Here is a 15,089-nt window from a genome sequence, read left to right as displayed (position 1 = left end):
CACTCCCAAGTATTGGATTCTTTTAGTTACTATTTTGAATGGGATTTTTTTTAACTGACTAGGTTTAGAAATGTTACTGATTTTTGCACATTAATTTTATATCCCACCACCTTGCTGAATTTGTTTATTAGCTCAAGTAACTCTGTTGTAGGTTTCTCAGTACCTTCCAAGTATATTATCATATCATCTGCAAATAATGAAAGTTTTACTTCTTCCTTTCCAATTTGGATCCCTTTTATTGCTTTCTCCTGCTTGATTGTTCTAGCTAGAACTTCTAGCACAATGTGAGTAATAGTGGTGACAGTGGGCATCCCTGTCTTCTACCAGATCTTAGGGGAAGGTTTTCAGTCTCGCTCCATTGAGTACGATGCTGGCTATCAGTTTCTCATATCTTCCCTTTACTATATTGAGGTAGTTACCTTTGATTCCTATCTTTTGAAGTGTTTTTATCAGAAAAGGATGCTGAATTTAGTCGAATGCTTTTATGGCATCAATCATGATGATCATGTGATTTTTCACTTTTGATTTGTCAAGTGCTAGATTACATTAATTGACTGTCTTGTGTTGAACCATCCTTGCATTTCTGGTATAAACCCCATTTGGTCATGGTGTATAATTCTTTTAATGTGCTGTTGAATTAGATTTACTAATTTTTTTTTTTTTAAACATGGGCAGGCACTGGGAATCGAACCCGGGTCCTTGGGCATGGCAGGCAAGCATTCTTACCTGCTGAGCCACTGTGGCCCGCCCTAGATTTGCTAATATTTTATTGAGAATTTTTGTATCTATGTTCACTAGGGAGATTGGCCTGTAGTTTTCCTTTCTTATAGCATCTTTATCCAGTTTTGATATTAAAGTGTATTAGCTTCATAAAATGAGTTAGGTAGAGTTCCTTTTTCCTCACTTTTCTGGAAAAGTTTGAGCAGAATTGGTGTTAGTTCTTTCTGGAATATTTGATAAAACTCCCATGTGAAGCCCTCTGGCCCTGGGCTTTTCTTTGTAGGAAGATTTTTGATGACTGCATCTCTTTATTTGTGATTGGTTTGTCGAGATCTTCTACTTCTTCCTGAGTCAGTGTAGCTTGTTTGTGTGTCTCCAGGAATTTGTCCATTTCATCTAAGTTGCCTAGTTTGTTGGTGTATAGTTGTTCACAGTATCCTCTTTTGACTTCTTTTATTTCTTCAGGGTCTAGTAACACACCCCTTCTCAGTTCTGATTTTGTTTATTTACATCCTCTCTCTTTTTTTCTTTGTCAGTCTTGCTAGTGGCCCAGGAAGTACTTTGATTTTCTCAAAGAACCAAGTTTTGATTTTATTGATTCTTTCTATTGTTTTTTTTTTTTCTCCCATTCATTTATTTCTGCTTTAATCTTAGTTATTTCTCTTCTGTTTGCTTTGGGGTTAGTTTGCTGTTCTTTCTCAAGTTCCTCCAGTTTTGCTCTTAAGTCCTTGATTTTTGCTCTTTCTTTGTTTTTTTAATATAGGCATTTAAGGCAACAAACTTCCCTCTCAGCACAGCCTTTGCTGCATCCTGTAAGTTCTGAGAAGTTGTATTCTCAATTTCATTCATCTCCAGATAGCTACTGATTTCTCTAGTAATTTCTTCTTTGACCCAAAAGAGTGTCTTATTTAATCTCCATACATTTGTGAATGTTCTCATTCTTTGGTGGTTATTGAGATCCAGCTTCATCCCATTGTGATCAGAGAAAGTGCTGTGAATAATTTCAATATTTTAAAATTTATAAAGGCCTCTTTTGTGCCCCAGCATATGACCTATCCTGGAGAAGGTTCCATGAACACTAGAGAAGAATGTATAACCTTGTGCTTTGGGGTGCAATGACCTATATATGTCTGTTAGGTCTGATTCATGTATCAGATTATTTAACTTCTCTTGATCTTTTGTCTGGTTGTTCTATCTATAGAAGAAAGTGGTGTACTGAAGTCTCCTGCTATTATGGTTGAAACATCTATCGCTCCTTTCAGTTTTGCCAATGTCTGTCTCATGTACTTTGGAGCTCCTTGATTGCGAGTATAAATAGTTATGATTGCTATATCTTCTTGGCGAATTGAGCCTTTAATTAGTATATAGTGTCCTTCCTTGTCTCTTATGAAATATTTACATTTAAAATCTATTTTTCCAATATTAGTATAGCTACTCCTGCTTTCTTTTGGTTACAATTTGCGTGGAAAATCTTTTTCCAGCCTTCCACTTTCAATCTATTTGTATCCTTGTATCTGAGATGAGTCTCTTGTAAGCAGCATATAGCTGGATTATGTTTCTTAATCCATTCTTCCAATCTGTATCTTTTAATTGGTAGGTTTAACATTCAAAGTTATTACTGAAAAGGTGTTTCTTGATTCCACCATCTTATCTTTTTTATTTTATTCATCAGATCTATATATTCTTTTCCCTGTTTCTCTTTGTATTCTTTAAATCACCCTTACTGGTACTCTTCAATTCTGTGCCCTCCTCCAGACCTCCCTCTCCTGTCTTTTTTTTTCAGATGGCAGAACTCCTTTTAGTATTTCTTGTAGGGCCAGTCTCTTGTTGACAAATTCTTTCAGGACTTCCTTGTCTGTGAAAACTTTAATCTCTCCCTCAGTTTTGAAGGACAATTTCGCTGGGTACAGGATTCTTGGCTGGAAGTCCTTCTCTTTCAGGATCTTGAATCGCTCAAACCACTGCCTTCTTGCCTTCAGGGTGCTAGTTGAGTAGTCTCAACGCAGTCTTATTTGGTTTCCCTCGTATGTAGTAGATTGTTTTTCTCTTCCCACTCTCAGGATTTTCTGCTTCTCTTCAACATTTGACAGACTTATTAGTACGTGCCTTGGGGAAGGCCTATTTGGATTTATTCTGTTTGGAGTTCTTTGGGCTTCTTTGGCTTGTATATTTATGTCCTTTATGAGGGTTGGGAAGTTTTCCCCCACTATATCCTCAACTACTCTTCCTAGCCCTTTATTCCTTTCTTCTCCTTCTGGGACACCAATGATTCTTATATTTGTACACTTTGTTTGGTTTATCATTTCCCTGAGTTCCCATTCAATTTTTTCCATCTTTTCTGCCATTTGCAAATTTTGAGTCTTCAGAGTCAATTATCCTGTCCTTTGTATCACTTATTCTTTCTGTCTCTTCAGATCTGGTGTTGTGTGCCTCTAGTATGTTTTTTAATTGGCCAACAGAGTCTTCAATCTCTGTGATTTCCATTATTTTTCTATGTAGTCTTTCAAATTCCTCTTTGTGCTCTTCTACTGTCTTCTTGATCTCCTTTATGTCATTTGCTATCCCACTTATTTTATTAAGTAGAGTTGCATGAACATCTTTGATTAGTTGTTCCAACGTCTGTGTCTTCTCTGGTGTTTTAATTTGATCATTAGGCAGGGCTATATCTGTCTGCATTGTGATATGCTTAGTGATCTTCTGCTGTCTTCCTTGCATGTAAATATCCTGATTGATTTACTTTGGGAGTTGATTTCTTTCAGTAGTCTAAGGCCTTGTGTTTGTGGGATGGTTGTACAGCAGGGAGCAGGGCATGGGGTGGAACACTCAGTACAGTGATTTGTTTCAGGGCAGGTTGGGGATGTTATGATGATGCTTATGAACGTGGGCGCCCAGCAGCCAGGGAGGATGTAGGTGTGCAGGTGCACTGGTCTGGGGGGCATAAGCCTGGTGTGCGCTGGCTGGTCTAAGGCACAGGGCCCTTTGTGCACATGCATAGAGCTGTGGCAGTAGGTTGGCTTTACACCTTTGTGGATTGGGGACAGATGTGACCTGGCTGTGCAGGTCAGCACTGTTTCAAAGCTGGGAAGTGAGGCTGAGGGCTGTGCACATGCACGGTTCTAGAATTGCCGTAAAGTGCGGTTCGCAGAGCTGAATGATGTGATTGGGGGCACATGTGCATGCGTGGGCCAGGGAGTGCTATAAATGGATGCGCTGAGATCAGGGACGGCAAGGTGAGGCTGTGTGACACTATGGGCAGGGGTATGGAGGTTAGTGCCCGCAATCTTTACACACTGGCAACAGCCTGCAGTGAACAGGGAGAGGGAGGTAGTGCTTGGGAGGGGTGCAGGAGAGTGGGTTGGGCTGCACTTGGGGTGGAGGTGTAGGGCAGGTACGTGCACTGGGGCCTGGAGGGGTAGGGGCACCTGGAACACGGGGAATGGGAGCGGGTGGACGGGGTTCAGGTGCAAGGGATGTGGAGAGTCACTGGCACGGAGCTGTGCTGGTGAGGGTAGTGCATCCAAGGAACGCGGCCTCACTTACTTCCTAGTCCCATGCTCCCGTCTGCGCACTCCTGCAGGCCCCATGGCTCGGTGACTCTGTGCCAGGCTCCAGCTTTCTGCCTCTCAGTTCCTTGGTCTCTGCAATGAGGGCTACCGTATGTGGTACAGAAGGCTCTCCCAGGTCAGCCGCACTCCCAAATTGCCCAGTTGCCCTCCTCTCTCTTCCAGTCACTCTCCTGTCCCTTCCTGTATGAATTTGTATTTAACCTTTTTCTAGTGATGGGCATTCAAATTGTTTCTACATTTAAAAAATTTTTTACTATTACAAAAACTGTAATATTATAAAAATATTATAAGTTTACATATTATACAATAAATAATTTTACTATTACAGAAACTATCACTGTACAGATGTAGTAAACATCTATATCCATCTTTATGTCCTAGTGTGTTTATTCTATGGGAAAGAGCCTTAGTAGTGGGATTATTTGGTCACTGCTTCTCTGGAGCTAGCTTTCATTCAACTTTATTGATATATAATTTATATACTAAAGAAGGTGCCCTTTTTTTTTTTTTTGCATGGGCAGGCACGGGAAAGGGTGCCCATTTTAAGTGTAGAAGCTGATGAATTCTGCATGTGTATACCTGGATAACACAAAGTTCCCTTATGTCCTTTCCAGTCCAAACTTCCCCCACCAACAACCACTGATCTTTCTGCTGAGGTTTGTTATCATATACTAGTTTTTACTTTTTAGTGTTTTATATAAATAGAACCATACGTATATGCTCTTTTATTTCTGGCTTCTTTCACAAGCACAAGGATTTGAAATTCATTCATGTTCAGTATCATTATTTCATCCTTTTTTTTTTGGCTGAGTAGTATCTGTTGAATAGCTATACCATACTACTTATCCATTAACCTGTTGATAGACATTTCTTGCTGGTATGAACATCTGTGTATGTCATTGGGTGAATATAGGTTTTCATTTCTCTTGGGTAATTACTTAGCAGTGAAATGGCTGGATCATATATTTAACTTTATAAAAACTGTCAGTTTTCAAAAATGATAGTACCATTTTATATTTCCATAAATAGTGTATGAAAGTCCCAGCTGCCTACCTTTGTCAACACTTGGTATTATCAGATTTTATCAGCCATTCTAGTGGGTGTGAAATGGTGTCGCACTGTGACTTTACTTTGTATAACTCTGATGAACAAATGATGCTAATGATTTATTTTTTTCCCATATAGATAGCCATTTGTTCCAGTACAATTTTTTCTTCTACATTGAATTACTGAGCACCTTTGGAACAATTAATTGGGCACTTATGCATGGATCTATTTCTGGATTCTCCATCCCACTGATTTAAATGTCTTTCTTTATGCCAACATCACATATCTTGATTACTGCACATTTACAGTAATTTTGAACTAAGGTGGTAGGTTTCTCTTCCAACTCGGTTCTTGTTCAGAAAGTTTTGGTTATAATAAATCACAAAAGATCTTCCAGTGTACCGATCTTGTACATATTTTTAAAATTTAGTTTTAAGTATTTCATGCTATTGTAAATGCTATTGTAAATGGTATTTGAAAATAAACTTTGTTATCCAATTTTTCATTGCTCATATATAGAAATATAGTTTATTTTTTGTATATTGGCCTTGTGTCCTGTGATCCTGCTCAATTCACTTATTAGTGATTGTAGCTGTTTTGTGGAATCCCTTAGGAGATTCTATGTATCTTACCATAATTATCTGTGAAAATTTATTTTTCTCATTCCAATTGTTATGTTTTATTTCTCATAGGACCTCTAGTACAAGGTTAAATACCAATGGTGAGAGTGGACATCCTTTCCTTGTTACAAATCTTTTTTCATTATGCATGACGTAACCTGTAGATTTCTCACAGATCCCCTTTGTCAGATTGAGAAAGTTCCATTCTTTTCCTACTCTGATGTATCACTAAGTGGGGGCTGAATTTTGTCAAATGCGTTTTTTGTACATAATAAGATAATTATGTTTTTTCTTTCTTTATTCTATTAATATGTTTACTTGCAATGATTGATTTTTTTAATATTAAGCCAACCCTGTATTTCTGAGATAAATCCTACTTGGTCATGATGTATTACTTTTTGATATCAATTTCTGGATGTGATTTGCTAAAATTGAAGGATTTTTGCATAAATGATATTGGATTAGAGTTTTATTTTTCTTTTTGCTTGGGTTTTGTATAAGGGATTTTGTTGTTGCTGTTGGTTTTTAGATCACATGGCGAGGGTGAGTTTATCCCAGAAGCAGAGGTTAGGCCTTCTTCATTGCTCAGGAAGAGTTGTGCCACCGCAGGCCTTGGGTATCCCTGCTCGCCATAGATTCTCACTCCCTGACCCATTCCATATACTCCCATTTGAGATCCACTACCCCCATCTCAAACCTGCTCAAGCCCATGATGCAAGGATAGAAGTGCACAAAAAATAAAGAAAAATCAATGATTTGCTAAAATATAAGGATTTTTGCATGAGTGATATTGGAATAGAGTTTTATTTTTCTGTTTGTTTGGGTTTTGTATCAGGGATTTTGCTGTTGTTGTTGGTTTTTAAGTCAGGGCAACACTGGCCTCATACAATGAATTGGAATGTTCTCTATCCTGCTTTATTTTCTGAATAAGTTTTACAGAATTAGTATTATTTCTTCTTAAATGAATCATAGAAGTCACTAATAGGCCACCTGTGTTGGGAAGTTTCTTTGTGAGAAGATTTTAATTATAAATTCAGTTTCTATCATTGATATAGCAGTAATTGATTTTTCTATTTCTCCTCATGTCAGTTTTGGTGATTTGTTTCTGGCTGGTTTGAAATTGTTAGGTACCTCTGAAAAGCCATGTTTTCTTAATCCTGATCCAATATTGCAGGGTGGAACTCCTGATTGGATTGTTTCCATAGAGATGTGAAGCACCCAATTGTGGGTATGGCCTTTTGATGAGATGGAGATGTGACTCTACACATTCCAGGTGGGCCTTGGTTAGTTTACTGGAGTCTTTAAAAAACTCAGGGAGAAAGAAAGAGTTCAGAAGCTCCAGGAGACATCAGGAGCTGATACAGCCAACAGATGCTAAACAGGGATCAGAGCCCAGCAGATGTTGCCATGTGCCTTTCCATGAGAGGCAAAGCAAGAGAGAATCTGGAGAAAGCCAAGGGAAGCTAAGAGAAGAAATCCAGAGTTGCTCCAAAGAAGCTAAGAAAGGACGAGCAGACGTTGGCCACGTGCCTTCCCATGTGACAGGGGAAACCTGGACAGACAGTGGCCTTTCTTTAGAGTTATGGTATCTTTCCATAGATATCTTAGTTTGGACATTTTTAAGGTCTTAGAACCGTAAATCTATAACTTAATAAACCTTTTAAAAAGCCGATCCATTTCTGGTATATTGCATTCTGGCAGCTTTAGAGAACTAAATAGTATCTTTTAAAGGATTTTTTCATTTCATCTACATTATACAATGTATTAGCATAAAATTATTCATAATATTACCTTTTTACTGCTTTGGTGACTGTATGATGTACAGTGATGTCCCTTCTTTCATTGTTTTTTCTCTTTTTTATTGATCAGTCTAGCTATAGATTTTTTTTTGGTTTTTTGCATGGGCAGGCATCAGGAATCAAACCCGGGTCTCCAGCATGACAGGCAAGAACTCTGCCACTGAGCCACCATTGTCCGCCCTAATAGATTTTTATTCATTTATTTTCAAAGAACAAGTTTTTGGCTTAGGTATAACAGAATTTTCAAAAGTTCATGACTCTAGGAAATCTCTGGATATTCTAGGCATTATTATCACAGAAAGATCAAGATTGGGGCCAGGATAGAGAGGTAGAAAGTAACTAATTTCTACTTCTAGAAATGGAATTTAGTAATTAATAGGTCAGTGCTGAGGCAACATAAATACGAATGTGTTAGAACAGACATCTCTTAAGAGAATATCCTTGTTGCCATAGGATCCCATCCTGAAACAACAATAAATTAAGGCCCCATTTGGGACTATAGAAGGGCTGGAAGTAGGGAAATTTATAATTACTGTGTTGGGACAGTTGGTCCCAGAAAGTCAATTACACATAAGTGATGGGAGTATGTACACATGATACAATACGAAATGCAAGCACATGCCTCATGTGGTACTTACGAAGCCCCGCGTATATTGATTCAAGCTATCAATTGCTGCAATCTTTGATAATTCTTCCTTTACATATACAGGAGGGGATATATCTGGAAGGCCTTGGCCAAGATTCACAACAGAAGGATCTGCAGCCAACTTGGTAAATTCAATCCTGTGGTTAAACATATATAGCTAATGATATTAATCATTACTATAATTACAAAGTTATACTTTCCATATCTCATGGTCTTATTACAAAACTGAAAAATAAATCATGGTTTCACCTTACAGTTAAAAAAAAAGTTTCCAACAAAAATTTTATCATCCACAAAATGATTACCTAAGAAAATGATGGCTGAACTGATGATTTTTTTTGTTTTGTTTTCTTTAAACTAGAGCATTTGTGTATAGGTTTACATAAAAATCATGTAGAAAGTTCAGATTTCCCATATCCCCCCACCCTGACCAATGGATTTTCCCTAATAAGAACATCTTGTATTACTGAGGTACCTTCGTTACAATTGTTAAAGCAATATTATAACACTATTAACCGTAATCCATGGTTTAAATGAAGGTTCACTCTTTGTGTTGTACCTTCTATTTTTGTTTAAATTTTTATTGTGGTAAAACACATAAAACCTAAAACTTCCCATTTTATCCACTTTCAAATATATAATTCAGTGGTGCTAATAACATTCACAGCATTGTGCGCCATCATCACCATCCATCACCAAAACCTTTTCATAAACTGATGAGCTGTAATGTTCCTAATCAGATTTATTTTTCTCAATCACCCTGGTGCTACGGGACTCTCTAATCAGTTGTTAGAGAATAGAACAAATAAGAAAAAATCGTGGATTAGAATGTAAACTCCATGAGGGCATCAACTAAATTTGTTTGTTTTCCCCCCAGCATATTCCCAGCACCTAGCAAAGGGACTGACACATTTGTTAAATGACTAAGTCAGTGTGTGAAATGCTAAACTCCTTCCATTTCATAATCATAGTGTGTTCCTTATTAGTAATCTTGCAAATGTACACCGTTGGTTGCAGAAAAGGCCACAGTCATTACAGGCGAAAGTGCAGCCTATTGAAAGCAGGGCTTTGCGGAATCTGGAATGGTGGTCTATGAACCCTCTGAAACCGGAAATGAATTACCTTGTATTAAATTCATTAAACAAATACTTGTATTAAATTTGTTTTGAACTGTTTTGTTTGCTTTAGGTCCTATGTATATGATAATGTCGTAATAAATAATGACAGTATAGCTAATATTTATTTAGTGCTTAGCATATTCTAGGCAAAAGAAAATAATAAGAAATAAGAAAATAATATGTTATAGTGAAATTAAAGGTGCTCAGACCAAAGTTACCTTTCTTAAGGAATTTTATTTTCACTTATATTAAATTTATTTCTAGACCATGGATAAAACTAAAAATTCCCAACTAAGTATGCATAAATACACAGGAAAACAGCCCTACCAAATTATTACTGTTTACTCTAACATACTCACCACACATTGCTATCAAGCCCTTCGATTCTTTTTGCATTTTTGAATTTCAAAGCCATTTTCTGAAAGATATAAACATTGAAAGGGTTTTTTAGTTGCTTTAATCAAAATTCGAAAAGGCCAGAAAATCACGAGCAACTTTTCCCTTTCTCTGTTTTCACTTTGTAAGTGAGATACTAAGTAGTACCATAAAGATAAATTCTAGACTCCAAAACAAAATTTTGAAGAGGAACCCATTACTTTAGGAAATGCTTTTTCTCACGAACCTTAGAGGTTTATCTTCTTACCTAAGGGCAAAAATATCACCCTATTCTCCAAAATGAATCAATTTAAAGGGCTGAAATGCATGAAGCAGAACAGTAATGATACTAAAAAAAAAAAAAAAAAAGTCAGTTTAAACAAATATCTGAGTCATGCCCTGAAGATCATTTTAGGTTAAGATGTACTCATACTTTCATAAGTAAGTTCCTTGTGTGGCAGAGTAACTCAACAAATGGTTTAAAAACTACTCAGTAGGGCCACGGTGGCTCAGCAGGCAAGGATGCTTGCTTGCCATGCCCAAGGACCCAGGTTCGTTTCCCGGTGCCTGCCCATGTAAAAAAAAAAAAAAAAAAACTACTCAGTAGGGGGTTCTAAATCATAACAGTTAACAATATTACATCTTCAGCATGTTCCCGGCACTGTTTTAAGTGCCTCACACAATTAATTCATTTAATATCCAGGAAAACCTTATGTAGTAGGTTCTACTATTAGCCACGGTTACATATGAGGAAACTGAGTAAAAGGAGGTTAAAATCACACACCTCCTCACATTTGCCCAAGTTTACAAATCTAGTACCATTTAAATCCAACCAGGTTCAACCCAGAACAGATAGTCTACACTCTAAACTATTCCCTTATACTGTTTTTTACATAATAAGACCTTGTAAAAATGTTAGTGGAATGCTGCCTATTAAAATATTTTAGAGATTTAGATCAGTCTTACTTATACCAAGCAAGCTAGGGCTGTGGTAGAAAAACATTAATTTAAAATTGTGACAGTCTAACTAGGGATCATGGCATACAGCATAAAACTGTTTAGTTCTTTAGATTCTAAAATTAAATTTATACTTTCTCTCAAAAGTATTGAATTAGCTTCAAGCTCACTGTTAACAAGCTGGTGGAAATTAAAAAAATGATTGGCAGTATTTTTACAAAGGATTTTCTACTATGGTATTAAAGTAATTTTAATTCAATCTGGAGGATGATAATGATAATGGTTATTAAATAGACCATTGTTCTTATTCTATTCCCAATAATGGGACCAAGAAAAATACCTTTTGATTCTCATATTTTTAATCTTTGAAACTCATGTGAAGTAAATCACATGTAATCTCCAGAGATTGAAGTGCCTTCCAGAATAGCATTATGATTAAGTACCCACCTGAACATAAAACTAAAAAGTCCCAGCATGATAGATAAAAGACATTTTAACAAATGTCCTTTGCTATCTCTTAAAAAATGTTAAGGCTTAATGATTCATTCAGTATATGACTACAAATGCAAACTACAGATTTATAGTAAAAAAATGAGCATGGTTAGCAGATGATTTAAATACAACTTCAATTTTACTTAAAATATTTATGTAATTGAGGTCAAAATGCATTTTCAGACTTTTTTCTTTGTAATCTGTGTTTAGGTCTGTGTCTTTTCTCACTATTCCTTCTGTTCCTGCTCCCTCCTAATTCGATGCCTGAAAAAATTCTAATTTTTAAAATATACATTCTCTCTCATTTCTATGGCTTCAAATGTGATTCCCTCTTGCACACATCATCCTTCTATATGAGTGTTTCTCAATCTTTTTCTCCTCACTGGCCTAAGGAGCCTTTGGAGCCTTTTTTAGACTTTTTATTTCTATTTGCACCTCTCTCCTTCCCCAGTTAAATACTGAGGAATAAGATTTTGTCAGGCAGATTGAGTTCTGGAGGGCCACACAATAGTGTAATATCTAAATATTTCCAACACACAAGCACCAATTTTCTCCCCCTTGAGGGTGATATTGTTTCTGCTGAGAATGCATGTTCAATTCCCCATCTCTCTTTCACGGCATTTAGCCAATTCCTAGTCCATCTACCACTTTTAGCTCCCAAGTTAAACTTCATTTCCTCCAAAGAACCTTCTCTGATTCCCCAAATCAAGTTTAGGTGTTCCTTCTATGTGTTCCTATTAAATAGAGTACTTTCGCTTTCTATAACATTTTACTTTTCCTTTTACATCGCAATATTCTGTTTACGTGTTTGTATCCCCCAATAGACTACAGGTTCTCTGAGAGAAGGGCTCTCTCGGGCTTGGTCACTAACGTGCGTCCAACACCTAGTACTATGCCTACCACATAGCATGTTTTCAACAAATATCTGATGAATGAATGAAAAAAATTCACTCACATAAGAGTGAAATTTTGGTGTTAGTTAGCTTAAGTTAATTATTGCATCAGTCAGTTTAAGTTGGTTTACACTTCAGGACAAATGACCCCCAAATCCTGATGGCTTAAAATCATAAGGGTATATTTTCTGCTCATGCTATGGCTCTACTGAAGGTCAGCTACTGCTCTGTTTCACATCACTGTCACTCTGAAACACAGGCTAAATGAAAGAGTCTCAGGCTAGAATATTGCCAGTCTTCTGACAGATGGAAGAAGCTCTTAAAACTTTTGGCTTGGAAGTACACTCATCACTTCTATTTATGTTTTATTGAACATATCAAGCATGAGGAAATTAAATAAATCTGGAAACCTACAGGGTATGAGCCCAGGTATGCAAGGGAACACTTATAGGGCCTGTACAATTTCTGGAACAGTTAAGACCTGTGAGGTGGCTAATGATCCAAGGTATATTAAAGTCTTGGAATATTTTGATAATATTGTACTGTTATATGCAATAAATATAAAACTGCTAGTGAGAGAATAAGCAGAATCTTTAATTTTACTTTTGATCGTTTAAGACGCTGAAAATGGAGTTCTGCAGATTTACCACTGGGTGTCACTCTTAGCAGAGATGAAGAAAAGTATTTTTTGTTATTCTTAAAATGTTTACTGCAAAGGTGCTGGAATAAGGAAAGTTTAGAAAGAAGAAAAAATATTACCCACTATCCTAGAGCCCTAATACACTGATACACTAAAGGTTCACTAATACAGTAAAGTTTCAGTTGCATATATTTTGGGGATTCTGCATGTAGGATATGATGAAGTTAGGTGGGATAGGACAGGTGTGAAAATAATCTTCCCAAACAATGGATTGAAGCTGGGGAAATCAAGCCTGTAGATATTTATATGACAGTAGACTATGGATTGAGTCTTTATCCAAAGAGGCCAAGGTCACAGCATAAAGAAAATGATAAAGAGTGTAAGAAAAGGCCAAAAAGAGAAATAGCAAAGCTGATGATTGAGAGGTAAAAACAAAAGGCAACTGATTGATGCCAGCAGGTCAAGACCAGGCTGGAGTAGAAAGTGAGCACACCTTATCATGGGTATCCCATACCATGGTGTCTGGATGCCGGGGGCGGGGGGCGGGGGGCAAAACACCTGCTATCTTTTAGGTCTATGGATTAGGTCTTTATAGTTGCAACCATGTGCAATGTCTTTTGTTTGTTTTTGCATTTTGCCTTTTCTCTTAGCAGAGCATCTTAGACATTTTATGAATTTTCTTAGTCTTCATAAAGTTTTTGGTTTCAGATTGTTTATGTATCACACTTTACTCATTCATTCCCCTTTGGTTGGGTATTTATTATTTTGTGTTTTTCAGTGGAAGATTCTGTGTTTGTCTCTACACCGTATATTATATGGTCTCTGCTCTGTTTCCTTTATTTTAAAGTTTGATTTGGAACACAACTATTAATGATAACAAGAACAATGACAACCTCATCATCTACTACTATCTAAGCTAACTAAAAACAGAAAGTTTTCATTTACTTTTATGGACTTTTATATACTTTGTTTTTTTATTGTTAATGTTCCAGCACCCACAATGATGCCACTTAGTATCATTTTTCTTCATTCCTTAGCACTTAGTAACATTTTCTAAATGTCTTTTCTGTTTAAATACAGATTAATTTAAAAAGAAAGTTTGTTACACTCCTTCCTAGCTTTTCCTGCTTTGTTTTTCTTTGGTGCTGCACTATGGTTTTGATTGCTCAGGCTTCCATGAGAGAACTTTGTTACTTCTCAGGGAGAAGCTATGACCTGGTACCCAAGGGCAGATAATGGGAAACAAACCAGTGCAGAGATATCTTTAAAAGTCAAAGCTAAAAGGGAGAGCCAAGATGATGGCTTAGTGAGGTGTGGGATTTAGTTCATCCTCCAGAGCAGCTAGTAAATAGCCAGGAACAGTACAGAACAACTGCTGGGGCCACGTCAGTGACCGGACACACAGCATACCCCAGTCTGGACCAGCTGGACTGGACTGGCTGCGAGCGCACCTAGAACCCTGCAAGGCTTCTCGGGCTCCAATGCCCCAGGCACAGGCAGAATTGAGCTTGTTTGAGAGCTTGTTTGGAGCCTGTGCCTTCCCCAGGAGAGGGGTGGGGCCCAGTTCAAGTGGAATCCCTCCCTCAAGGAATTCAGAACCCAGGGTCTGGAAAAGTGAAATATTAAAGCCAACCTGTAACCTCCCCCCTGTCTCCACCACGCCCCTAGCAGGGAGAGTCTGCTGAAGTTTAAGGTACTGCAGCACCTTATGCTGATGGTACCTGCAGGCAGAAAAGCACCACATACTGGGCAGGATAAGGAAAACACAAAGTCCAGAGACTTCATAGGGAAAGTCTTTCAACCTGCTGGGTCTCACCCTCAGGGAAAACTGATGCAGGTGACTCTTTCCTCCTGAGAGGAGACCAGTTTGGTCTGGGAAAATCTAACTGGGGTCTATAATACCTAAGTAGACCCTCCTAAGGGGTGGGGGAAAGGCACCAAACAAGCATGGCAAGAAACAAAAAAACAAGTACTGAAAAATTCTGATCTATTAAACAAAATCTAAGCTAGAAGACTGGAATAAGCTGAACTGAATGTCAAAGAACAGATAGACAACAAAGTCATCAGGCAAGAAAATCCTAGGAAAAAAAAAGTGAAAACAATCTCCAGAATAAACTAATTAAGGTAATTAAATGTCTAGATGCCAAAAAATAATAATAATAATAATAACCATACTAGGAAAATTGAAGAAATGGCCCAGTCAAAGGAACAAACCA

At 37.3% G+C, this 15,089-nt stretch overlaps 1 protein-coding gene across 6 annotated transcripts in view; it reads right to left on the bottom strand.

Annotated features, from left to right (window-relative positions):
* The window catches only part of KYAT3 (kynurenine aminotransferase 3), a 99,199-nt gene that overhangs the window by 52,715 nt on the left and 31,395 nt on the right, over positions 1 to 15,089 (bottom strand). For all 6 annotated transcript variants that reach the window (XM_077120354.1, XM_077120353.1, XM_077120356.1 and 3 more), the window contains 2 exons: positions 9,876 to 9,934; positions 8,391 to 8,535 (listed from right to left, as the gene is read on the bottom strand). In XM_077120354.1, the coding sequence (XP_076976469.1) occupies positions 8,391 to 8,535; positions 9,876 to 9,934 (204 nt within the window). The remainder of the gene's footprint in view (positions 1 to 8,390; positions 8,536 to 9,875; positions 9,935 to 15,089) is intronic.

This window comes from Tamandua tetradactyla, chromosome 11 (assembly GCF_023851605.1).
Source record: "Tamandua tetradactyla isolate mTamTet1 chromosome 11, mTamTet1.pri, whole genome shotgun sequence".
Classification (NCBI taxonomy): domain Eukaryota; kingdom Metazoa; phylum Chordata; class Mammalia; order Pilosa; family Myrmecophagidae; genus Tamandua; species Tamandua tetradactyla.
The sequence above is the reverse complement of the archived record's forward strand: the minus strand, read 5'-3'. Positions and strand labels throughout refer to the sequence as shown.